At 38.3% G+C, this 25,607-nt stretch overlaps 3 protein-coding genes and 2 long non-coding RNA genes across 9 annotated transcripts in view; 3 read left to right on the top strand and 2 right to left on the bottom strand.

Annotated features, from left to right (window-relative positions):
* Positions 1-1,885: 1,885 nt before the first annotated feature.
* Positions 1,886-10,480, top strand: LOC105285647 (LIM homeobox transcription factor 1-beta). 3 transcript variants are annotated; one of them, XM_011349980.2, is made up of 5 exons: positions 1,894-2,886; positions 4,067-4,492; positions 7,364-7,669; positions 8,034-8,132; positions 9,270-10,480. In XM_011349980.2, the coding sequence occupies exons 1-5, from the start codon at positions 2,769-2,771 to the stop codon at positions 9,524-9,526; spliced, it is 1,206 nt and encodes a 401-aa protein (XP_011348282.1). In that variant the 5' UTR covers positions 1,894-2,768; the 3' UTR covers positions 9,527-10,480. The 3 variants fall into 3 exon arrangements, with proteins under 3 accessions (XP_011348284.1, XP_011348282.1, XP_011348283.1); XM_011349981.2 differs by having other exon boundaries at positions 1,895-2,886; positions 4,070-4,492; XM_011349982.2 differs by lacking the exon at positions 8,034-8,132 and having other exon boundaries at positions 1,886-2,886.
* A 674-nt stretch (positions 10,481-11,154) lies between these two features.
* On the bottom strand, positions 11,155-23,246 carry LOC105285652 (proton-coupled amino acid transporter-like protein CG1139). Of its 3 annotated transcripts, none has more exons than XM_026971876.1 (10): positions 23,122-23,246; positions 18,584-18,651; positions 17,128-17,223; positions 16,234-16,350; positions 15,714-15,986; positions 15,013-15,097; positions 14,555-14,827; positions 13,986-14,164; positions 13,499-13,668; positions 11,155-13,348 (listed from the first exon to the last, which is right to left on the bottom strand). In XM_026971876.1, the coding sequence occupies exons 3-10, from the start codon at positions 17,187-17,189 to the stop codon at positions 13,104-13,106; spliced, it is 1,404 nt and encodes a 467-aa protein (XP_026827677.1). In that variant the 5' UTR covers positions 17,190-17,223; positions 18,584-18,651; positions 23,122-23,246; the 3' UTR covers positions 11,155-13,103. The 3 variants fall into 3 exon arrangements, with proteins under 3 accessions (XP_026827677.1, XP_011348289.1, XP_026827678.1); XM_011349987.2 differs by lacking the exon at positions 23,122-23,246 and adding an exon at positions 20,879-21,082; XM_026971877.1 differs by lacking the exon at positions 23,122-23,246 and adding an exon at positions 18,775-18,965.
* On the top strand, positions 21,349-24,326 carry LOC105285651. Its single transcript, XR_895099.3, has 2 exons — positions 21,349-22,693; positions 22,883-24,326. It is a non-coding gene; the product is annotated as an uncharacterized LOC105285651 (long non-coding RNA).
* The window catches only part of LOC105285650 (proton-coupled amino acid transporter-like protein CG1139), an 18,637-nt gene continuing 15,517 nt past the window's right edge, over positions 22,488-25,607 (bottom strand). Inside the window, exons 7-8 of the mRNA XM_011349985.3 lie at positions 25,248-25,605; positions 22,488-25,162 (exon numbers count right to left, since the gene is read on the bottom strand). Coding sequence (XP_011348287.1) covers positions 24,918-25,162; positions 25,248-25,605 — 603 coding nt within the window. The 3' untranslated portion in view covers positions 22,488-24,917. The remainder of the gene's footprint in view (positions 25,163-25,247; positions 25,606-25,607) is intronic.
* The window catches only part of LOC113562438, a 694-nt gene continuing 202 nt past the window's right edge, over positions 25,116-25,607 (top strand). The window contains exons 1-2 of the long non-coding RNA XR_003406906.1: positions 25,116-25,249; positions 25,324-25,516. This is a non-coding gene — a long non-coding RNA (uncharacterized LOC113562438). The remainder of the gene's footprint in view (positions 25,250-25,323; positions 25,517-25,607) is intronic.

The following is a 25,607-nucleotide window of genomic DNA, read 5'->3' as shown; positions in this document are numbered from 1 at the left end:
ACCTGCAAGCGACCATATTTCATCTCATCCGACGACTTTCGTGCGTTTACGTACCGTAAAACGCTGAGGGTTTCATCGAGCATCCCGAATTTTCCATTGTACTGAGATAAGGCCCCAGGATCGATTCCGACCGGATTCTAGGTCGAGAATCCGGCTTGCATCTGGAACAGCGCAGATTTAACCCCCGTCGCCGTCGAACGTGTTGATGATGCCATCGATGAGAGCTATTATGTTTAAATTAAGCCAACTTTTCCATTTCCAAGGCATTTTCTTATATTATAGATACCACAAGGTAAGCTAAGGAAATATTTCGATTTTTATGGTGATTGTATGTTTTAATAACTTGTTAGTTCCAAAGAAAAATTCTTCTTAACAAAATTTCAGCAAAAAATGTTTTTCCTAGCGGCGTATATCAAAGAGGAAAGCTTTCGGGTTTTCTGACAAATACGGAAACTAAGTTTTTAATTTGTAATTAAAGATTTGTAATTTTTCAAGATCGCTAAGACTTCAAAATTAAGTTACTAGGAAGATCTATCGCGATCGTGAGCAACGTATGGTCGCTGTCGCGTACGATTAAGCGAGTCTGAATGCTAACGGGGCACCTCAGTGGGGGTGGGCCCCCCTTGGGCTGCACGTGTTTCCCCCGAATACTTTGCATCACCATTACCGCCAACTTGATGCCCCTTTGTATCGCGCATCGGAGGGGCATGCCGTAGTTTTGTTCCCAACTAGGCGTATCATTGGGGGATTCGTACCGCGCGCAGCACAGGAACAGAGACAAAGAGACCTATATAGGCTTTTATTTGGCAAACATCGCCGATAGACGGCCCGTACAAAGGACGTGCATTGTCGCATATTTACGCGGACTGACAAACGGCCAAATACTCGTCGCGCACCGACTTTCGCCGGAAAAATATGTCCAGGGGCAGTCTCGCTCGAAAGTGGCATCGGTTATTAGCCATATCCACGAGAAGTGATGTTGTACGTCAAACACGAGTGGAGGAGTCGAGGCCAATCGTCAGTTCCGAGCAATCTGCAAGGAGCTTGAGTCTACAAGTGGCTGTGTCAATACCTGCAATTCAATTAAATTCTGATTTTAACGTCATCTGTTCGCATCTTACCTTGACCAATTCTTATTTTACATTAAATTTAATAGCTTATAAAAAATGATAAATATCTATTATTTGTTAAATATTATGAAATTATTCAGAGTATAATTAATGATATAATATTATTATTAAGAACTTATTACATTGTTCAAATAATATATATAGATAAAGTTACTTATAAATTTTCTTCACTAACATTTTCTTCATAATATATTTTGTAGGATGACTCGACAATCGTATAGAATGAACTCTAGGTCATAATTAATCTCTCAAAAATGGCACAATGTGATCGTAAAAGACAAGAATAAAAAAATGTAAATTATCAAATTTTCATCTTTTCTCTAGGATAAGATTCTTTCAGTAATATCAAGAATTAGCAAGATTCGATGTTTGTCGAGTTCGGCGAGATACGTCACTGAATCCGGCAATGGTCGGCCAGATATTGATCCTTTCATGTACGTCGCCACCGTTTGAGCACCTCTGGCGTCGTTTCACCCCCTCCAGTTCGGCTGTACAAGGGCGGTTCCCAGGGACGCCAATCGCGCCTCCACTGTCGGCTTCTGCAAGCCACGGCTGCCACGGGGGGATGAACCCGCCCTCTTCACCCTCGCATCGATGCCCCGTCCATCTCCAATGACGGAGACGAGACACGGGTGGGTGTCCGGGGGAAGCCGGCGCTGTGGGGGTACGGGGTACGCCGATGGACAGTGGAAGGGGATGATTTTCGCTATCGGCGAGTCGATGGGTCTCGTCAAAAAAGCGACGGAGCTCGTGCCGGTGACACGTTACGGAATTGTCACGTACGGAGTGCGTTTGGTGCCGATGCCAGATGAGCCGTGGATGAAACGGACGACAGGACAGAGAAGTGCTGAAGGACTGAAAGAAAAGGACTGAAACATCGAGAACGGACACGCCGTGTATCCGGAGTGTGGTGCCTGGTTGACACCTAGATGCACTCTGAAACTGTCCAGGAAGAGCCTCGCGTTACACCTGCATCCGGCTACTTGGTAGCTCACTGTGAGAGTCGGATGATACATCGCACTGGTTGCCTCCAAGAACTGATGAGAGATAAGCTACGATCGCAGTAAAGCCGTCTTACGAGCTATCCTGCTGTCGCTCTTCCGCTGCTTGCTACGCGAGGTGACACACAGTTGACACATGTTTGATATCTCTACTCGAACAAGATCGATTAAAGTGCAAGTGACACGAGGTGATCTAGCTTTGGACTGATCTGCTAAAGTGTTGTCTCAGACTGCTGGAGCGATTTTTATTGTAATTAGGCAGAAATATGAGCGGAAGTGAAGTACGTGAATCTATTGTCAAATGGTTGCCACATTGGTTTGAGAATCAATTTCGCTGCGGTGAAAATTGAAGAACCAACTGATCACTTGGAACTAAACAAGAAGAGGAAAACGTGTGATAAACTACAGTTTTCCTTTGACAATATTTAATTTATTTTTGTTGCTTGATCAGCCCAAAGATTGCTATTGCGAAGCAATATCAGTGTTGTGATTTTCAAGTGTTCATTATTGCCGACCAAAGGAAGACTTGAAGCGAATTTTTAAAGTTTTTAACTTTAAGTTCGTAAATTTAGAATCTTCTAGAATTTTTTTCTTCTAGAATTTTCGTCCGTATTTAAGTTTTCAGCGAGAAGGCACCATGTTGGAATTCTATCCGCCCGCTCCTGGTTCTTTCAATCGCCAAGGTGAATCGGGCCAACCTTTGCCGACGGTGCCACCTATTCCTTTTCGGCCGACAACCGACAACAATAATGCAGGTGAGAAAAAAGAATTAATTAGAATTAAATAGATATCCCGAATTTCAAAGAAGAATATTTAAAAAATTTAATTTGCAGATATTTATTTCTATCTTCGCTTTAACTACTTAAGCTATTTTACGTTCACATATGTCATGCCTATTCCTTCTGTGTCCTGCAAACTTCAAACTCTACATCTATCCTCCATAACATCTTCGTTTATCTCTTTCCAAGAGCCATAAAAAATAAATATCAACAACGTATTTTCACGACCACACTGGCAGTATTTTAATTAGAAAAAACCGCTACGTTTCGACCTTTACTCCGGTCCTTATCAAGCATACAATATCTTATTCTAAAATGTACATAATTAAATTAATGATTTACATCACTAAAATTAGCTAATAAGAAATATGAAATTGCAACAGCTGGCTACATTGGACAAACTAAAAGACAAGTTGAAGGTCCGCATTAACGAACATAGGTCGGATATTAAAAAACATCAGGACAATTGGTCGGTAGTTAGCAGGCATAGGATGGAAAACGGTCATACTTTTGACTGGTCGAATGTGGCCGTTCGCCATCAAGAAAAACATTTGAGAAAGCGTGAGATGGCAGAGATGTTATTTATCAAACGAAGTAGTAACGCGATTAATCTGCAAAAAGATACGGATAGCCTACCCGGTACATACGATCTTATTTAGACAAACATCTCATCGTCTCCTTGATCACACTTACTTGTTGACTGCCACCGTTCAGTGACGTGTCTCCGCAAGTTCGTTACTTCGATATTGTCTTATGTCTTTTTTAACCAGTAAGTACTTTCATATTTCTTATTAGCTAATTTCAGTGATGTAAATCATTAATTTAATTATGTACATTTTAGAATAAGATATTGTATGCTTGATAAGGACCGGAGTAAAGGTCGAAACGTAGCGATTTTTTCCAATTAAAATACTGCCAGTGTGGTCGTGAAAATACGTTGTTGATATTCATTTTCCTGGCTGAATTTAAGTTTATTACATAAAAAATAAAGTTGCTCATTTAAAAGTTCCGATATATAACATTAACGTAATCGTTTTTTTATGTAATAAACTTAAATTCAGCCAGGAAAATGAATATCAACAACGTATTTTCACGACCACACTGGCAGTATTTTAATTAACAGCAGCAGACTAATAAAAAGAGGCGGTTTGTTCAGCAGAGCCGTCCGTTTCCGTGAAGACGGAGTCCGGTCTTCTGGAGACGATCTGCGCCGGTTGCGGCCGCACCATCGCCGACAAATACATGATGAGAGTCGCCGAGAGGAATTATCACGAGGAGTGCCTCTCGTGCACGGCATGCGGCGCGATGCTCTCGCACTCGTGCTTCATCCGCGACCTCAAGCTTTACTGCCGCACCGATTACGAGAGGATCTTCGGGGTGAAGTGCGCGCGATGCCTGGAGAAGGTCAGCAACTCGGACTTAGTGATGCGGCCGGTGTCCGGCCTGGTTTTCCACGTGGAGTGCTTCGCGTGTTGCATGTGCGGCCAGCCGTTGCCAAGGGGTGCCCATTACGTCCTCAGACAGGGCCAGCCGATCTGCAGACGGGACTTCGAGCGCGAAATGTATCTAAATAGTCCTCAGGGTGAGTATCACCATTGATGTGTGTGGGTGTGGGTGTGCAGATAGACCGCGTCTCGTTTGTTGAGTTTTCGTTGCTACTCTCGATCACGTTTTATCGTTTTTTGCGGAAGAGATACCACTTGATTTGTGCTATCACATTTTAATCACGCAGGGGAAAGTTTATATCTACAAATATCTGAAAATTAAACAATGACTTAAAGCAATGTGATATGGATTGTTCTTAAACGATGACAAAGTAGTTAATTCGAAGTGTGCGAATATTTTTCGTTAAGGAGAAGAATAAATTATAATTATTTAACTTATACATAAATTTGATTTGATATACACGTTGTACAAATAATATAATGAACGTGCTTAAAGATATTACTGTTATATATAGTATAGCCTCTTAGAAATTGTTGAATCTAATAAATTTTATACTTTTTTTGCAAATTTTGTCTTTATTTAAAGAAAAATAAATTAGATAACATTAATCGTTAAAGTATTTTACATTTCTATCTATTTTTGCAACTTTTCTGGTGATTAATAAATTTTCAATCTATATTTGCTCAATCATGTGGAAGCTATATTCTTCTTCTTTTATTCTTTCTAAGCTCTTTAAACAGTTGAAAACCATTTCTTGGGAAATTTCTAGCTCTGTAAGCTCTTGTGATATCAAAATTACTTTCAAATCTTCAAATGAGTATTTGTATTAGAGTACGATAGTATTTATCTAAAAGACTAAAAGACAGATTTATTGGCATGCTGGAAAGATTTTCTTTTCTTGTTGAAATTCGTAAAGAATATACAGTGTCCAATGTATTCCTTATTTTGTAATATCTTTTGCTCTTTTAGTTTTTTTTTAAGTTAGATACATTATTTCAAAGTAAGCGTTATTTTTGAAAATTCTAACACCATCAAACCGCTAAAGAACGCAAAAGTACTTTAAATTTGAATTAGAATTTCATTTTGAAAGAAATGTAGGTAAAACTTATTACTAGATCTTGTAATACTTTACGATTGAAGAACTTGATATATGTATATATGCACGGACATAATAATTGCTTCTCTCCCATAAAATGTTGCTATTCTTATACATATGAAATACGTATCGCAATCAAGAACTAGCATGAGAGTGGAAATGTGCGATGCATATTACCATGCATGAGGCAATTTTTATTTTAATCGTTCCTGTTTCTATGTTAACTATACAAGTTCTGCTTTTATCATCGCTAATAGAAGCGTTATCTCACGTGGAACTTGAGCGACATCCTGCAAAATATTTAGTCACGACATAGCTTATTCAAGTAGAACAAACCCCGAAAGGATCTGACTGATTCGTTTCTTAGTTTCTGTGATAACAAACTGCTCAGTTATCTTTTATATCGTCTTGTTCGATTACCACCGAGATTACATCGTTTCGCACGTGAAATTCTAATGATTTGAGATGAATTGAGATTGGCGAGGGATACAAGAGAGCTCTTAGCCGCGGGGTAACTTCACGAGTCTCCGTTGGATTATTGGCGCGGAATGCTTGAAAGTACGTCGAATGACAATAAAATGACGCCGCTGAAAACCGCATTGTACATACCTTGTTGCATTGTTCGCAGGTTGTACTACAATCTAAAGACATCCAAAGTAAAAATCTACAGGAATTTCGAAACAGGGCTGTTCCTTTTCCAAGGTAATTACATTTAAATCAAGCGTAAATAATCGAAAGCGATTGCGCTACATCGTTCGCGGCATCATGGAATAGAGAATATCGTTAGATTCGCCAATCTTTCCACACAGAATCAAACACATCATAAAAGTGTACCAGAATTGCTTAATCCCGGAAGGGAAACGGATTTCATATGGCGTTTTCACCGACTGATATTTCGATGGAAATTTATGGCACATGTTTCACGTGATATTTTATGTGCTATTGGTGACGATAGAAAATGATGAAAGAGCAGTTTGTAAGCCACCTATTACACACGTATCCCTCTTTCCCTCACACATATATTACACACACACACACACATACATATATATCTATACACACATATTACGCGAATGAAATATGAATGCAAGAAATCGGAAATAAAAGCGCACGTTGAAGCAGCGAGGCATCGAAAAAATTTAAATGGAATTTTTCTCCCTTTTTTTTAATCAGAGCAGAAATTTCCGCGAAGCGATAAACTACTGAAAATAATTTCTCTTTTTTTCACATTATACAGAATCGCAAACGATTGCGCCGCGTCGGCCTCAACTGTATCGCACTCCATCGCGCTTTTATTAACAATAATTGACGATTTAATGACGATCGCGTTCAATGATTTGATCGACAATTTCGCCGTTCCGCATCCTCGCGAGGCGAAACAATTTTTAACAATGGAATTCTTGAAATATTCTGAAGCGGAAAATGGAATCCGCGTATATGGTCGGTGCGTTTGTTCGCGGCCGACATGTTGCCGCGGTACATACGTTACACGATAGGCGTGGCCTGTGCTTTGTCGGATCACTGTCTGATCGAAACCACCCGTATCTACTGCTCGACTTCGACCATTGCACACCTCTTGCACCTGCCGAGCGATCCCCCGTCATGTGGTGGCACGTAATTCAAAACGCAGGAACGCATTTTCGCGCATGGCAAATATGCAACAAAATCAAATTGCTCGTTAATTTAATAATTTTCTCTCTAATTATTTCTAACTCTAATTATTTCTAATTAATTAAATATTTTATTGATAATATTTTTTTATTATCTATTTGAAACACTGCTTTATTTTGCCTAGAATACTGATATTACAAATGGGACTTGTATAAGAGCTTAACGAGGAATATAAGAGGATCAACATTGTACGTTGCAAAAGATTTATAAATATATGAAAATGCGTTCAATTATTATTAGATGACGATTTATTGGACGAGAATCGACCACGGGATGGCCGTCGGGGTCCGAAACGGCCGCGAACGATTCTCACGTCCGCGCAACGACGTCAGTTCAAGATGTCCTTCGAGGTGTCGCCGAAGCCCTGCAGAAAAGTGCGAGAAGCCCTCGCCAAGGACACCGGCCTGAGCGTGCGCGTGGTTCAAGTCTGGTTCCAGAATCAGCGAGCGAAGATGAAGAAACTGCAGAGAAAGGCCAAAACCGAGCCCGGGTCCGATAAGGAGCCGAAGGAGGAGCGGAGGGCGGAAAGTCCGCACAGCGATCACAGTAAGTCTCCCTGTTCCACCATTGTTCCAGAGTTCTGTCGAGAATTCGATCGTTGTTGTTACTTTTAGTACGTCTGATTCCCTGAATTCCCAATTCCGAAATTCCTCGCTTCCAAGCGATCGAGCCGAATTTGATATCTTTGTCTGAATCATTCAGTTCATTAAATAATAAATTGAATCATTTGGAACAATCATGTAGAATTAGCGTGGAAGTGTGTAAAAGCTAGAACAAAAGTTAAAAAGAGCGACGCGATGTCTTTCTCGCGTGAACCGAATCGACTCGCGAGTTTGCGAAGACTGGTTAATGGGGCTTTCCTGGTAAACGAGTGAGTTCAATGTCAATTGTCTAATCTAATCGTTCGCAGGTCATTACTTGAACGCCATGAACATGCGCGATGGGGAATCTTCTAGCTTCCCCTCAGCCACCCAACCGCTCAACCCCAATAACCCGTACTCGCCCGACGGTAAGTCTTTACTCACCGTAGAAATTCATTTACGCATCAATAGCAAAGGCGGTACATGCGTAACGCGTACGTGTTCTGATAGAACATGCACGCGCAGTCCGGACGGATATTTTAGAGCCTCGTTCGTAATTATTGACACACTTACAGTCGATTTTTCTACTTAATCGGATTTATTCTATTGCTATAGTAAAAGCCCGACTATAAAATAAAAGTACAAAGATACAATAATCGTGAATAATGACGTAACATTCGAAAGGCAAGTGAAACTGTTTAATGACGCTACCGGAAATATCTGAGACGTGTATAAAAAAATTCATGTAAATAGCCTAAGTTTTGCATTATTTTCGTAATATATGAATAAGAAAATTCCAATTGCTTCTTTTAGATTTCCAGATTTATCTTTGTAATAATTATGAAAGCAATTATGAGAATTTAATGTTAAATATTATATAAAATTCCGTTACAACCGTGACATGTACGTATTTATTTTAAGAACATTTTCATAAAAAGTTTTTGGTTGATGGAACGTTTATTTTAACGACTTTTTTTCATATCAAAGGTAGAAGCTGTGTGTGTGTGATGTATACTTTTCTCACAGAACCGCATACAACATGCGCTCACGCAGGTTTAGATCAAATATTTTTTTTTAGTTTCTATGGGACACAGCATGATATTTTTTTTAATATCTTAGGCCTCTGAAGCTTTTAATATTTTTTCTCGACTGTAATAACACTTTACTATTTAATATTCTACTATTAAAGACACAAAAGAGCTTATCCCGCTTTTCGTCTCCAACAGAGACACGGCACTTTCTTATAAGCTTTTTTTATTCTAAAATCCTTTAAGCGGGCTTGAACAAGTATTATATTTAAAAAATTCGTTTCTCATGTACAATACATGAATATCCATTCTTAAAAAGAAATTACTATTTATTGGAATTTAGTCAATTACGTTATGTCAATTATATCTTTGGATAAAAATGTCATAAACAAATTACAATTAATACAAATTTATATCTTTTATATCCTATATTATTCTGCTTTATTATGCATTTGTGGGTGAAAATAGCTAGAAAATATATTGAAAATTTTCGCATTTTTCTACAAACACGTTTATATTTCGTCTTGTTCTTTTCAGACGCGTATCCAGGACACTCAGGGGAGAGCTTTTGCAGCAGCGACTTGTCCTTGGATGGGACGGACGGTGGCTTCGATATCGGGGAGAACGATGGCGGCGGCGCGGATGGCAGTCATCAAGGTGCTTCGCATTCCCATCACGGTTCATCATCGCACGACGCCCCGTCACTGTCGCAGAGTCTGCACGCGGCCATCCACAATCCCATCGACAAACTGTTCATGATGCAGAGTAGTTACTTTAGTGGTGACCACGCGTAATCCAAGTTTCCTCGCACCTGCTCGCTGACGTTCGTCGCTTATTTTGTCCTCCTCGTCGCCCGCCCCAATTTCTGTACTCTCTTTTATCTATCCTGTTATCAGTCAGCTTGTTTCATTAACGAAAAAGTCGATATTGCGCTTTCATTTCCTACCCGTATCGAGATAATCGGTAAATCCATCGAGCGCGGACGTTTTACGTTTTACATGACTTGTTATTAACTTATTTCCGGCCAATGTTGTGAAAATAAAATAACTTACGTTTAACAATTTTTTTTGTGACGATTAGAAATATATGCAAATGTGCATATGTACATTTGTACGATATACGATGTGCGTTAATGAATTCTGATGTAAATGTAATGAAAAACTGAGAAACTTGAATATTTTGCCATTCTCAGAAAATTAAAAGAAGAAAAGTTTTTTTATGACAATTTCATTTAGAATGATCTGAATGTTAAGATAATAATAATAATTATTATTATTATATCAACAATGAAACATTTTTCTGGCCGAAAATGGGTTAAAAAGGAAGAAATCAAGAATAGGAAACTGGATATGCGACGCGAGAAATAATGAAGACAGATGCTTGTGATAAGTATCATTTTTTGAAACGATTGGCATCTATGTGTGTATTATATTACTTACTGTCAGTTTTCCAAAGTAATTAAGATCTCTTTGTTTAATAAACCTAGCTAGATAAGTTTACCGACATTAGTTATTATATGTAACAATTAATATGTAGTAACAATAATGAGGCTACAATAATAATTACATCTTGGCAGCCTTCGTTTCTCTTTCTTCGGCATAAATTGAATAATTTTCCTTTTTTAGTTAACTTTATAAGATTGGCTGTAAAGGCGTCTGGCGTCTTTAAGTACTTTATTTATACTAGCCAATAGCAATTTATGAATAATTCGCTTAATCTGCTTATAATAAAAATATATAATAATTTTTTCATGAAAAGCTTTCTGTATAAACATATTTGTCTGCTGCAATTGCTTTCGAAAGCTCGCAAGCTTAAATTAAGACTGTCTACTAAATTGATGTGTCCAATATATGCTTAATGATGCGATCGAGCGTTTCGAGATATCTCGCCGCAAGTCAAATATCGGTCTCACTTCATTGATGAGGCACGACCTGACACATTCTCTCTCATGAAAGTTATAAAAGAAATTTAAATTTTGAGAATTATCCATGCTCTTAATACTTTCTCTATGATAATAGTTTAATAGTATTACTTTTTATTTGGTTGGATTACACAAATATCACTCTTATTGATTGCGCTGACAAAGATATAAATAAAATTATACAAAGACATGATAAGTCTACCAAAAATAATTTTCTATCATTATTCTGTCTTATAAAATATGTTGTTTGTATGAAATACGTTGTATTTGTATTTAAAATACAATAATATTTCCTTACCGTTATAAAAATTAAGCTACCTTTTACTTTCGAAGTTTCTCAGGTAAGTACATACAGATTACATATTTTATGCACATTGTCACCACAAAATTCTTCAATTTTGACTAATAACTGATTAATAACAGAAAATATGAATCTAATATATTATATATTTTCATATTAATTAAATGTTTATAATAGGACAGGTAATAATAAAATATATATTTATTATATATGAATATTTTATATTACGTCAAAAAGAAATAAATTCTAAATAGCCGCACAGTATTCGTGAAAAAGTATTCGGTAAAAAGTTCCGTATGAAATAACATACGGTTACATGATTATTTATCGAACAAAATGTAATGGAAGTAAAAATTCAGCGGATCCTAACAGCTTTGTAACGGAACATTTACGGTTCTATTATAAGTACGACTATCAATTACTTCTGCTGGTTACATCGTCTTAACGTGTTTATATAGATGCAACATGTTCATAAATTATCAATTCGTAATTAACATTGTAAATTTAGAACTATTTCGATAATAATTACAATGTACATATATGTATATGTATATAGATCCGCTTTTACATACATTTTCTATATTTATTTCTTTCGAGTTTGTTTTTAATTATTCTGCAGCGTGCATCTGTAGAGAGCATTAAAATCCCAATAGTAAAAAATGGAACGCGTGTATATATATAACAGTGACTTATTTTATATATATTTAACAGTGACGTATTACTTTCATTTATTCCATTGCACTTTACCTATATTCTATATTACTTTCATTTTATTCACGCTTTAACATCGAGCTGAGTTTTATTTTTTAGTAGTATTTTAGTAACTTTCATTTTGTCCTTTGTATTTTATCTATATTCTACATTACTTTCATTTCATTCGCGTTTTAACATCAAGCTTATAATTCTACTGAAATAATGTTCTTTCTTTTAAACTATTCTTTCAAATAAAATATGAGTTCTATTATCGATGTTCCCATGCAAACTTTCTTTAAAAAGAAATCTGAATTTAAGATAGAGAGAGATCTCCCGAAATTAAATACGAAAAATATTCACATGTCATTAATTTTCATTGCATTCATATTGCTTGCCGTTCCGTATAATGTGGAACTGGGATATGGATAACGCTTAAGTATTGGAAATAGTTTTTGTGAACATTTACAATGTTCTCCATTGACCACATAATATTGACCACATTGAAATATTTCCTTCGATAAGAATGTGACAATTAATTATCGCAGTAAATCATTGCCAAAATTGCTTATGACGATCATTTCGTAATGCACAAGATACTTTCAGTCATAATTATTTTGACAAAAATATCTTATTTTAGTTAAATCTTTCATCTATGTTACCGCCTCTGATTAAATTACATACAAAATAAAAATTGCGAGACGGTTTCTGCTTTTGCTAATCACATCGGCCCGGTCTAAATAAATTCGAAAGTGAAACACATCGAGGCAAAATTCTCAATGCTCATATCAGGAAAATATCGATTAATTATTGCGACATTTCCACTTTGTACAGGAAAATGAATGCCGTGTTCGTACCCCTAAGTACTCGTATCACCGAGATAAGAAGCTTAAGCGAACGCGTCTTAATAATTGTCTATGTATGGGGAAACTCCTGGTGGTACGCCTACTCGATATGCCGCGTAATGCTAAGGTAAGGTGTGAAGCACTTTGGACGTGATACAATTTTTACGTATACTGAAATGGACCGTCTGCACGTACAGAGATCTGCATATGCGATCCAACTGGATGCACGTGCATCCAATGTGATACGCGTAATGGATTTCTGGGCGATAAAAATCTTCAACAACGACCCGCGACGATGGCACATCATCGCGCGATGCTCATAGGAAAGCTTTCATCACAGATCGAACCGCCCGATCGGGGGTTTTCGTCGCGTGAGATTTCGAGTGCTCCTCGACCACCTACGGCGCACTTACCTACCTTCTTTTCGTTACCTACGTAAAGTCTAAGTAAACTCATGGCGGTGACAAGCTCACAAAAGCATTTTCCGATTGCTTTCCGCACGCTCGCTTTCGTTCGAAGTTGCAAGCTGCTTTTCCCTTGTCTCGCTTTCTCTATTTCTCAATTTTCCTATTTCGAAAGCTTTCGAGTGCTTTGCGTTTTACCTTCGGTGCAGTTCACTGGAAGGACTCCACTATGCCCACGATGCTGACGTAGGTCCCCACCACGAGACCTATCATCCCGAACACAATCAGGAGGATGTTCTTGATTAGTGTGAATTTGAGGGGACCGAAATCGTTCTCCGGCCACAGCACGCATATCTCGATTATCGCCGGGAAGGCGATGCCGAGAGCGGACAGGCAGAGTGCTCCAAAGAGGGAGATAAATAGGCCAAGCCTTGGTATGGCGATCGCCAAAACGACTGAAACGATCACCACGTGAATTTCGATCAGTTAGAAGCGTACAAATATCTGATGTCTGGTCTCCAGCATTAGTGAAATTATTATAAGTGAAATATTTTGTTGTCACGTTAGCTCCTAGATTTTATATCTCCTTATTCTACAATACTTACACGTGCACAAGGTAATGAGGGTCCGGCAAACGTACTCCCATAGGACTTTACGATTTTGTATTCGGTGATCCAAGTAGGTGGACCACATGATTTCGACAGGCACGTAGGCTTGTAAGGCATACGTTATGAATATGGCGATCGCGAACATTATTTTAATGCTTTGAGCCATACTGTAAGAAAGTATGAGAAATAGTATAATAATGCTGAGAAAGAAATAATCAATTTTTAATCATTTTTTTCTTTAAATAATTTTAAACTGAAATTAAATTCTTATCGAATCAAATCAGATCTATTGTTTTAATTAAAAATGTCTTTGTTATCTCAAGACATTTTTATTTCAAAAACACGAATATGAACGTAATCGAGATATTTCTAATGTGTTAGAATACTCTCGATGTGTTAGCAGTAATTGTGCAGGCAATTTAACATTTTCTTTGCTTAATTCATCTTGATAATCGAGAAGGTACAATCATTTCATCTCACTTACGCTTCATCCTCCGGCAAATTGAAGGTAACGCTGCCTGCAGCCTCAGCTCCATACTTTACGTAACCGAAAAATCCCACGGCTATGTACAAGATGACGATCACGATCATTCCTATGTTCAGCACGCCGCAATAGCCTCCGAAATATTGCGGCGTCTTCATATTGTTCTCCAGTGCTATAATCTGCGCAGTAACAATATTATTCCTTTTAAATAACATATGCAATCTAATTGTACGGACCGAAAAGATCTTGCTTATTCACTTTTTGTATAACGTTCTCAATTCCTGTCATTCGCGCACTTAATAAATATATAGCATATATTTGTCAAAGATATACTGACTGAAAAGATGAGCGGACTTGACAAATTTCGGAAAGAACACGAGAGAAGCCACGATAAATTACGAACAATTGCGATTAACTACGTTTACTGGGGCCTTTGCATATTATTCCATATGTCGATCTCCATCGTGCACGCGCATGTACATAAAAAAGAATAAAAAAAGCTTCTATTCCCCGGCGAGGTGAGCGGCAACTGAGCTTTCTAAGAGAAATAAATCTTTTTCCAGACTTACCACACCGACGGCTTCTAACGCAAATAACGTCGTTCCAAAATAGAGGGAAAAATTTGTTAATGTACCAAACATCTCCCTCTCGCTGATCGGCGGTAGCTCGTCAAACATATACACTAGTGTCATAGCGAGCCCGACGAACGTAATAAGGTTCGCTAGGGTGGAAAACGGCGCCAGTAACTTCAGATTTCTAATGTAGTTTATCAAAATCAGCGGAAGCAACAAAATGAGCATATGGGTCGAAATATCCAAAGGTTCCCAGTACTGGTCTGCCACCTGCGTTCATTAACAAAATTGCGATCAATGCGATCGTCCACACATACGTCCGGCACGATCAATCGCTCGTGCCAAATTGTCTCGGTTTCGATCGCGCAGCGATCGATGCATGTAACGTCCGCGATATAGCATGTAACTACAGAATGCTGAATGCTCGTTTTGTCTATTGCGATCTAAGGAATTACCTGTTTTATATTTGTCGCTATAAATACGATATAAACGCAGCAAATTCCCATTTGATAGACTATCATGAACCCGTCTACGAGTCCTCTGGAAACAATAGCAGTTTTAGGATCATTCTTATATTGCGACCTAGTGCTGCGGACTCGTGCATGTCTTCGTAATGCGAAATTGGGTGAAACGAATAGGCTTGCTTCCCCCGTGCACCGCGATCAATATTCTTTTAGCTCGTACATGAACGCAGTGGCAGAACAACGCGTCCACATGCCTACTATTTAAATACATCTATAACAAATGCGTCGTTAATATTATGTACTCCAGTATTCTGCAACCGTAATGAGTAAAACTCGTCAAATGAAACACAAGTGAGACCTAGAAGCTGAAACTCTTTCACTTTAAATGACGCTCACTTTGTAACTACTAACATGAGCGTCAGTTACGTTAATTACGTGATCATTAACGTTCATGATCTGCTCGTGAAGAAAAGATCATCTCGCTTGCTCGACGAGCGACAGAAATTTAATTATTATTCATTATTATTATTTGAAATAAATGCTCTTTATACTATACTCATTTTTTATTCACTATTTTCGTAATTTTAAAAAGAATCTTTCGAACAAACAGATACGATACGCGTGCGACTGCTTCGTCCACTGTTCTCCGAGCAACCCCGAGTTGTTGTAAGCAAATAACAGAAGGTACTTACGGCGCGTACGGAGAGAACCAGCTCATACATCGAGGACCTTGCTCGAGAGCGTATTTCATGCTGTGCGGATAGCTCAGTATAGGAACTCTCAACCGTTTACACAATTTGTATTGCGCCTTCACGAGCACGTGCAAGCAGTAGGTGCACAGTACTCCTATGAGTATCGTAGCTATGACGCCAACCAGGAGACCGCTGTTGTAAAATGCATTCGGCATCGCTAAAATTCCCGTGCCCAAGCTGCCCTTCAGCAAGTGGACTAGGGTTTCGAAATTTCTGAAAGAGAGTACGCACTGTGTTAGCTTCAGAGCCGGTCCGGAGAAGCAGAATCGCTTCTACATTCGGTTAATTATTTCATTCATTGAATTCGAGATTGAATTCTCCTTTTTTGAGATGAAAAATGCGCGAAAAGTTGACTTGTATATAATACTACGATTGTATTGTAGCGATTACTTACTTTGTATTATGATCTTTATGTGATATTCTGATGGAACACAAATGATTAATAGTGATTTGTACTCACGTGGTGGGATTCTGTCTGTTCCGGTGCTTATGGGGATCATAATCCTCCGTATCTGCGGTGGACGATAGTGCAGCTTCGGTATTATTTACGCCACTCGCAGCAATTTCACTATTGCCTCTGCAATTATATCAATTTTTAACGAATATCGATACATAATAGAAATCGATATACAGGGTGAGGCACCTAAAACAGGCCACCTGAATATCTCGGCTGTTATTGATGATAGAAAAAAATGTGTCAGACCAAACTTGCATGGTTTCGAGGGACACATAATTTGTTCTAAATAGTTTTTTATTAGGTGGACGCGTAGAGGTCATATGAAGGTCAATTTCGTTTTTTTAAATGGTATGATATGTTTTTTTAAGTACCATCTAGTAGAGCGTTTGAAGATGCGCACATTGATCTACGGGTCAAAATCATTCAAGGTTACTGAAGGCCAACTGCAAGGGAAAATAATTTACTTTATATTGCCTAGAGTTCTCTGCTATTAAAAATACTGTAAACTCAGAAATGAAAAAGTTCTAGCCCTTAGAAATTTTTTCCTTTTCCGCGAAGTTCTGAGTTGTTGTTATCATTATACTAGATGGTACGTAAAAAAACATATCATACCATTTAAAAAAACGAAGTTGATGACCTCATATGACCTCTACGCGTTCACCTAATAAAAAACTATTTAGAACAAATTATGTGTCCCTCGAAACCATGCAAGTTTGGTCTGACACATTTTTTTCTATCACCAAACAGCCGAGATATTCAGGTGGCCTGTTTTAGGTGCCTCATCTTGTATAATCGATAGATAATCAATGTATAATAGAAATATGAAAATTTGTATTTTTCTTTTTTAAATTTTATATTTTAATGTAATTAAATATCTGTTATTTAAATAAATCATACTTGTAAGGACTTTGAGAGTCGATCAGCTGCATATTTATATATTCTTCCTTTGAGTTTTCCATAATTACAAAGATTTCTTTCCACTCTTTCGTGTCACTGAAACATATCGCACCATCATGGTATTAATCCTACGAAATGCAAGATTATATAAACATATATTTTTAACATGTACATTATATGAAGTAATCCTTGGCTTCGGTACGAGTGATGGTTATACGGTAGTGAACAATAAATTTAGGCGAGAATTGAGTATATGAGGTACACGTGCGAGGAAGTGCGAGGGTACGAACTGTAATGAAGTTCGTACACGTGTCTTGTACTATAAATACTATCTTCCTCTCGCTATTCCTCTTGTCCCTCTACATAACATAACTAGATAACGTAACGTTCCTGCTCTATTACATAGTCGTAATTAATTATAAATACTTAATATATGTTTTATATAAAAACTCAATTGATTATGCGTAACGACAATCAATTTTCGCTTAATTTTTTAAATTATATTATTGCAGTTCTAATAGATCCAACTTGATATCATTCTAATTCACTTTAATTTTAATTTTACAAAGTTAATAAAAAATGATTACATTTGAATGAGCGTGAATATTGATAGCGGGCAACGATTTGGCTGCACTTGCCATTACTGCAAATTAAAAGACATGTCACGCAGAGATGAGGGAATCGACCCACATTGGTCAGACCGGTCCGTGGTACATTAAACTCTCTAATCAATTGGCGGATGTGGAGCAATACAATAAAGCAAAACCGTCAATTCATCATTCCGAATCCGTTGCACGCGTACACGGCTTTAGCGCATTCTTTGCGAACTGATTGCTCTTAATTACTGCATTGAGGTCAAATGCAACTTGAGGCTAACTTATTGAAGGTTGCGCTCGGTATCATCGCACTTCGCTATTTACGCCGTTGACTGTTTTGCGCGTTGTTGAACCGAACGATTGATCTTAAATTCGCGCGAGGACAAAGTCTATTCGCGTAAACCGCGAAACGCAAATCCGCTTTTAGCAGCGCGCGGTGAGAGGGACAAGTGTCTTCTAATGTCTCGGCGTTTAAAGATAGATATATAAATGTGTGCACCGTAACTCATTTCGCAGATAGTTGAGTGTAACCGGTCAAAATGTAATTGATCATTAGCTCTTATCGCAAAGAACAAAGTGTTCTGCTCAATAACGTAATAACGCGGACATCTAATTTCTTGCACAAGAAACATTTCTATGTTACGGTCAGGGCTGGGACAGAAGTATCCGAGGCAACGGAAATCATTATCTAATTAGCACGGATTGCTCCAAGACAGCGCGTACTACCCGCGCTTCTTCAGAACGTATTACGCTATTAATTCGGCGACTACAATGCCGGGTATCATTTGAATTAAGTTCTCTATGAAGCTACACACACACACACACACACACATAAATGCATAAAGACGAGATTGACTTACCTATCACAGTTCTAATAAACTTTCAACAATCGCTGGCATAGGTTGCAGTTCTCTCCGTTTGCTTCCACCTACAATGGAAATCATAAAAATTCGCTTTAGATGGCATAAAATATAATAAATCTAGCTTTAACGTATCACCATAATTAACATAATTAAGCAATTATTTATCGCCAATAGAAAGCGTTACATACACAAAAATTGACTACATATGTACGATACCACTGCTCGATTAGTCTAATGCGGAGGAACATTCATCTATAAGCGCACACTGAATACGTGGGTGAGGGTTTAGATATTATAATCCTCCTAATTCTCGTACTTCCTCGGTGTGCGTTGGGGGGACCAGGCGAGTTATGTAGCCTCATGCTTGGAACAATATGACTGGAATATACTTTGTGGGTCTACTAATTTTAGGCCGCCGAACGACTCCTCTCTGCCAACTGTCGACTTGACAGGTTTCACGCTATTTCGGAAGAGCGAGAAACACAGACGCGGATATAAGCAAACGCTTGCAACACTCACTATAATCAAGGAAGAGAACGTATTCTCCACGCGCATACTGACTGAGCTTTGCATAGGTATTTGTGTCACTCTATCTTTGCGGGTAAGTTTTCGCTGTTCTCGCAAAAACATTTTCATGCCAACAATCGCAAAAGAGATCAAGTTTTCGAGTGAAATCAATCGATTTGTACGTGTGAGATCAAGTTTTCGTGCAATCAATTAATTTATGTGTCTGTGTGTGCGTGCTGGTTAAATGAAATGAACTGTAAATTCCAAGGGCAGTAACAAATACATCATATAATAAATAATGTGCAATAAATCGTGTCACAAGCGATCAATACATGATGCAATATTGTATTCTACCCGTTATAAATAGCTCTGATAATAAAATTAGTCACACGACGCTTCCTTACTTCCGTTTTCCGATAAGAAATATGGGAGATGAAGCAGAAAAGAATATCGAAGAGAAAAATTAATAACGAAATTCATATATGATGTATTCATTTACAATGTTAATAATGGTTCAGCTTAAAATATTACGACATGATTATTGTGTAGCGACGTCAAGAGCATGCAATCGGTACTCTTCCATCCGTTTAATCATTCAATCTGTTGAATTCTGCGCTGACGCGTACTGTTAAATTTATCCGATGCATATTGAAACAAAAAAAATCAATAAACGTGTGCAGTCCAATAAGGTGAACAAATTAATTATTAAAATTACTGACTCAGAAGTCATCAATCAATTAAAATATTTTCCAATTCTTTAAGTAATTTTTTAAATTAATATTAAGTAATTTTTTATATTAATATTAATATGTAATACAGTTTATCTATAAGATAATATTTTATAAACTTAAAAGATACACGCAATGCATAATAAAAACGCAACGTGGTCTATAAACGATGAAAACATTCTTTTGCATGCAGCTAGAAAATCTGTCACTGCCATTTACAGACTTAATGGATTGCTAATGCAACGCGATATCAATTGAATCAGATTCACCTATTGCGTCACAGTCCTTCATCGATTTTAATGGTCACTTTATCATTTATGACGTAAAAAGCAAGGGTTTATTTCATTAAAGCTCTGGAACAAATTTGCTCCGATGCGGCGAAAGATGCACCAGCCACAGAAGACAGTAATTGTTCTTATCATTCTCCGCGATAGTATTTAATTTAATTAAAATAATGTAAATTAATTTAGTTGATGCAATTATAAGAGATTTGCGTAAAGCGTAAAACAATCATACAACTTCTCTCTCTTAACATAACAATATTCTATTTATCCAAAGTAAACCCAAAATCCTCTCAAAATAAGACTTAATAGACCACTCCAAAGTAAAAGAAGGCAGTTACAATGTACTAATGTAGTAGGAAGACGCTTGAATAATTGAATGATATTAAGAGAAGCTTTAATGTATCATCACTGACAAGTTAAAAGACCAAGAGGGCTAATGTTGCAACAATGACCAATCGCTAAACTCATTGTCAACGACAATAGGGACCGCTAGTGTGATATTTGAAGCACATCAATGATCAGCGAGTATGTGACTCCGGTTGAGAATTATTTCTGCAGGATATATGCCCTCCAATACATATTTCTACAAGAACACACACTCAACGAGCAAACGAGGGGCAAGGAAGTAGAATTCACATGTTTCACGTGAACTGTCCCTAATCACAAGAAAGTCCATCGCTGATCATCAGAATAACGGTCTCGATGGTGATTTTCGGTCCTTCCTGGTGCGGCTGCGAATTCGAATCGGGGGGAATCGCGGAGATTCGACTTACCGGATCACGTGCATCCGTGCAAACGCGACGGCGTTCCCGCAACCCCCGACCGGATGTAACCCGATTCCGTAGGCGGCGGCTACCCAGTTGGCGTTAATGCGTCAGCGACCGAGGATGTCTAGCGACTGTCCCGCACCACTTCAATTTCTATCGTGGTGTACGCGTTCAGCATAGCTCGTCACGTGATGCGGCCAGTTAAAGCGGCTTCTCGTAAATGCAAGCGAGCGGAAGATTTAGGCACCACTCGGAGAACCGCGGGATCGTGCCCACGCTTCTGCGTGCCGCAAATCCGCGTAGAATTGGAGAATTATCTCGAGGGTCGATCCCGAGATTCTGTCAATTTCAGGCGGCCTAAATCTGTCATTCTCTCGAAGAAAGACTTCCTAATGGATCGGTAATTGGCAAAGGGTTTGCCGCCGGCTTGATATGCTTTGATCTGGCTATTGCTAAGCTATATTGATGAACTAATGTGAATATAAAAATGTGTAGTATAAGAAATATAATATTCTGCTAGTCTATTGGTGATAACATGAGAGAAAGAGAGAGATAGATATGATTTATCATAATAGTAATATATTATAATATGAATGTCAATTATACTTAACTATAAGGAATAATTGTTACAATATATAAAGGAAGTAATCATTTAATATATATGTGCTAATACGTGTTAATGTCGGTGGTGCGTACAAGGTGCGAAGATTCATGCGACAAGTGCACATTTCATATGTTAAAGTGCAATGATAGCGACTGACAACAGGGAATGTTCACACGTATGTGTATACACGCACACTATATTTATTAAGAGGTACTTTCACTTGTAGCCTATCTTAACTAAATGTTATGACTATTTACTCTTCTTTTAATATATTCTCTAATAGGAACTAATTAAAATATAATATAAAATACATATAGAAAAGTGTTAAAATATCGAAATATATATAATTTGCATGTACGCGCGCGTAATATATTTGTTTTATATCTATAAAACATATTTGTAATATATCGTTTTATACATTAAACTAATTGTGAAAAGAATATAAAGGAATGCTGTGCATTTATTAATTTTCACTTTCTTGATATCGTCGTTGCGATCGTTCCTAGATAAAATCAATATTCTAAGTGGCTTCAGTTACACTTAACTCTCATAAATCATAATAAGTGACTATCTGCATACTTAAATTCCTATTTACATAGACATCAACATTAGTCTCTTATAGCTTACAAGAACACGAGACTTTGTGTTATATAAGTATCCCACACGACAGTTTTCGACCTCCAAGATATTTTGCGCAATCTGCTCGTTAACATTCGGAAAAATTACGGTGAATAAACGACTTGGTATGCGTCAAATAAAAGGAAAAAGAATTTGGGTAACTGGTAAAATTAGAATTTGAGAACTTGATCAATGGATTATGTTGACAGATCAGGGAAAAGCATAATGTATTCTACAAACTACATGTTGAAGAGAAATAATAAAATATCTATTAAAAAATATAAAATTTACGTCTTTTTCTAACAATAAGGTGTTTCCACGGTAACGTTAATTTAAATAAATATGTGATAATATTTATTCGAATAAAATAACGTAAAACACACTTGTCACTTCCTTTATAAAATATTTTATTAGTAACTCTTCGTTCATAGCCTATAATCGTGCTGGATATCGGAAAAGGCGCCACCGCGATTACGTAATTCTGATGGCGAAGCATCGCTGAAGCACTTTTCCGTGGTGCTTTCGATCAGAGCGATCTGGATCGTTCCACGATACGATAGAATTCTACGAGTTCGCATTTCTCTCGAAACATGTATAAGGTATCAAAAATTGCTTAATAAATAATAACATAAAAATTATTTAGTGGTAAAATTCTTTGATGTTTACTGTTTGTTTAAAGCTTAAAGCGTTACACTTCTTCTCTCACCACCGCAAAGAAAGAAGCACCGTTCTACTATGTAACAAACTAGTTTTAGACTAAAAATTCTCACGAACCCTCTCATGTTCAGAATTTCAGAGATAAAAAATGAAGCACTGTTTTGTCTGAAACTGCTGATAAAATCATAAACGAGTATCCGGCAACCTGAGAAGCAACTCGTAGCTCGGAGTGATCCAGACTGCTTCAATCGCGAGCGCAATCATCCCCGTCATCAGTCACAGTCGATCGTAAATTAGGAAATCACGTGCTGAACACGTCGTACGGAAGGTGGTGCATCAGCCAGGTCTGCTACAACCCTGTGCAACTTACGTTTGAGCTTGCTCGTCAGTTGCGCGAGAGAGGTCACTTTATCACGAGTTACAGCTACGTACGTACGACTGAGAGATAAAAGGGACAAACTCATGTGTGTGTGTGTGTGTGTGTGTGTGTGTGTGTGTGTGTGTGTGTATCTGTGGTGGTGTTACACCCCTGCAGGCTAGATACGCATTCAACTGAACATGGGGATCACATGTGTGTGTGTGCAATGGGAGTACGTTACGGCTGGCGGCCGCGGTAGCCACAATGCCCTTCACTGCCTGAGAAAATTAGGGACGGATTCCGTTTAGGTCACGCGGGGGGTAACTACCCTCCTCGCGATCTATACGATAATCTCTAGCGACGCCTGGCGGCGGGTGAGGCAGTTGGTGGATGAGACTTGCGCGTGACGAGACTACCAGAGGTGGTGACTGATCAGGGGTAGTTGTGCTGATAATAAAAATCGCGTCGATAAATCTGAAAACTTAGTCACTTAAAAATTGTAATAGATATTAAAATAGTGTCAAATTATTTTTTAAACTGATTATCGGATCTGAATCTTGGAGCATAAAAATATGTATAATTGCACACAATGATTTTGCTAATTTATAAAATTTGTTTCTTAAATAAATAATTAAAAAATTCACTTTTTTAAGAGTAAAGCTGGTTTTATAATTTTATAAATCGATTTCTTCTTTAGTTAAATATTGATTTAGTATGAGAAAATTTCTTAGTTTAATACTTGAAAATATATTTCGATTCTTTACATACAAAAGCTTCATCATCTCTTTCTCCTTTCATATTTTAATTTCATAACATCGTTTTTATGTCATGAGCGGAAGCAGCTAGCTTACAGAACCAAGCCTTAAGTGTGAATCAACAATTGCGTGGCGTAACAATCACATTCATATAAAATCTATATCATGAATGTTCCGCTATCTCTGTACAAAGAAAACGCTTCGCCGCCTATGCTTTAGGGATACAATAATACGATATCGATCGATTGTTGATAATCAATATTGATTGCCTAAAGACCTAAATGAAAGAGAAAATAAAGATAACACAGTGACATTGATAAATGTGCTCGTTTTCAAGCAGCGAACTGGTTACATCATTGAACACTTTCTAGTTTTACACAGCGCGGCTCGTCACGTGATAAATATATTATATATTACATAAATTATAATAAACTATATAACTCTTCTGTCTATTTTTCTACAATTATCGAGTATTAATAAAAACAGCGGTCCATAATTGCATAAGCGAAAACAACCGGCGCGGCGCACACGTCTTAATTCGGACGTCGCCTGCGATGACTCCGGAAAAGAGCATCAAATCGAGCTGGACGGCGGTGTGTGTGTGTGTGTGTGTGTGAAAATAAAATAACTTTTATTCAAGACATGATAAAACTGTCTTTTTACATATACGCGAGCGATACTGGCGCGCGCCAGATCCCTGTCTCGCGTTGCCGTACAAGTCCGCCTCCACGCGGTGGAGTTTGTCGCATCACGCATTAAAAAACTGATGTGCACCTAGGAACTCCATCCCGTCTCACTGCCCGGCGAGCCAAAGCGTGATCGATGAGCCGTTACGAGAAGCTTAAACTGGTCCCTCGGCTAAAGTCTCCGAAGTACACCTCTATCTATACGTAACACTCACTCTTAGCAATGATCAACTTCAACTACGTATCACATTGTCGCCGTTTCTCTCACGCGGAGAGAACGATCACTTCTTTTCACCCTCCTCTCATGTCCCTCACAACAGTTTTGTCGCACAGCAGTCCCTCGCGGAGCTGGCGGGGCCCGTCAAGCTCAAGAGAACTTCGCGATGATGTCGCGGAGACTCGTGTACGTGCCCACGACCAGGCCCAGCGCGCCGATCAGCATCAGGCACGTGTTCTTCGCTACCATGATCTTCTTCTCGGTGGGTCCCGCGACCTTCCAAAACGCGCACAAGTGTATAAGCGCCGGGAACGCCAGCCCCAGGCCCGACAGGCACAGCGCGCCGAACAGCGATATGAAGAGGTCCAACTCTGGAATCGAGATCGCCAATCCAACTGGAACAGGCCACGGGAATTAAATGCGAGGATTTATAAATAAACGGAAGCGATTCAAAAAACTAAAATCGAGGAATATACTCACAAGTAACCAAAATTATGACAGTTCTGACCACATATTCCAAGAGTATCTTGTAACGATATCTCAATTTCTCGAACAGGGAACTGAGATACTCGTTCCACGCTATATCGATGGCGACGTAGCACTGAATGGGATGAGTGAAGAAAATAGCGATAGCCAGGAGAATTTGCACCGCGATTCCCAGATCTTCGGTCGGTAGATTGAGCGTGATGCTACCAGCGATTTTGCTACCGTAACATATATATCCGAAGAAACCTAGGGCTGCATACATGGTGACTATGACGCCCATTGCGATGTTAAGCACGCCGCATGGTCTCATGAAAGATCGGGGAGTCTTCATCTCGTTCTCTAACGGCATGATCT

This window comes from Ooceraea biroi, chromosome 8 (assembly GCF_003672135.1).
Source record: "Ooceraea biroi isolate clonal line C1 chromosome 8, Obir_v5.4, whole genome shotgun sequence".
NCBI classification, from domain to species: domain Eukaryota; kingdom Metazoa; phylum Arthropoda; class Insecta; order Hymenoptera; family Formicidae; genus Ooceraea; species Ooceraea biroi.
Note: the sequence above shows the minus strand (reverse complement) of the source record. Positions and strands in the feature narration are given on the sequence as shown.

Coding starts and splice junctions, on each gene's coding strand:
- LOC105285647 (XM_011349980.2), top strand. CDS start 2,769: ATGTTGGAATTCTATCCGCCCGCTCCTGGTTCTTTCAATCGCCAAGGT. Junction 2,887..4,066: donor AACCGACAACAATAATGCAG/GTGAGAAAAAAG, acceptor CGGTTTGTTCAG/CAGAGCCGTCCGTTTCCGTG. Junction 7,670..8,033: donor AAGTCCGCACAGCGATCACA/GTAAGTCTCCCT, acceptor AATCGTTCGCAG/GTCATTACTTGAACGCCATG.
- LOC105285652 (XM_026971876.1), bottom strand. CDS start 17,189: ATGGAAAACTCAAAGGAAGAATATATAAATATGCAGCTGATCGACTCT. Junction 15,987..16,233: donor AACAGACAGAATCCCACCAC/GTGAGTACAAAT, acceptor ACTCTCTTTCAG/AAATTTCGAAACCCTAGTCC. Junction 15,098..15,713: donor TGGTTCTCTCCGTACGCGCC/GTAAGTACCTTC, acceptor TATTGTTTCCAG/AGGACTCGTAGACGGGTTCA.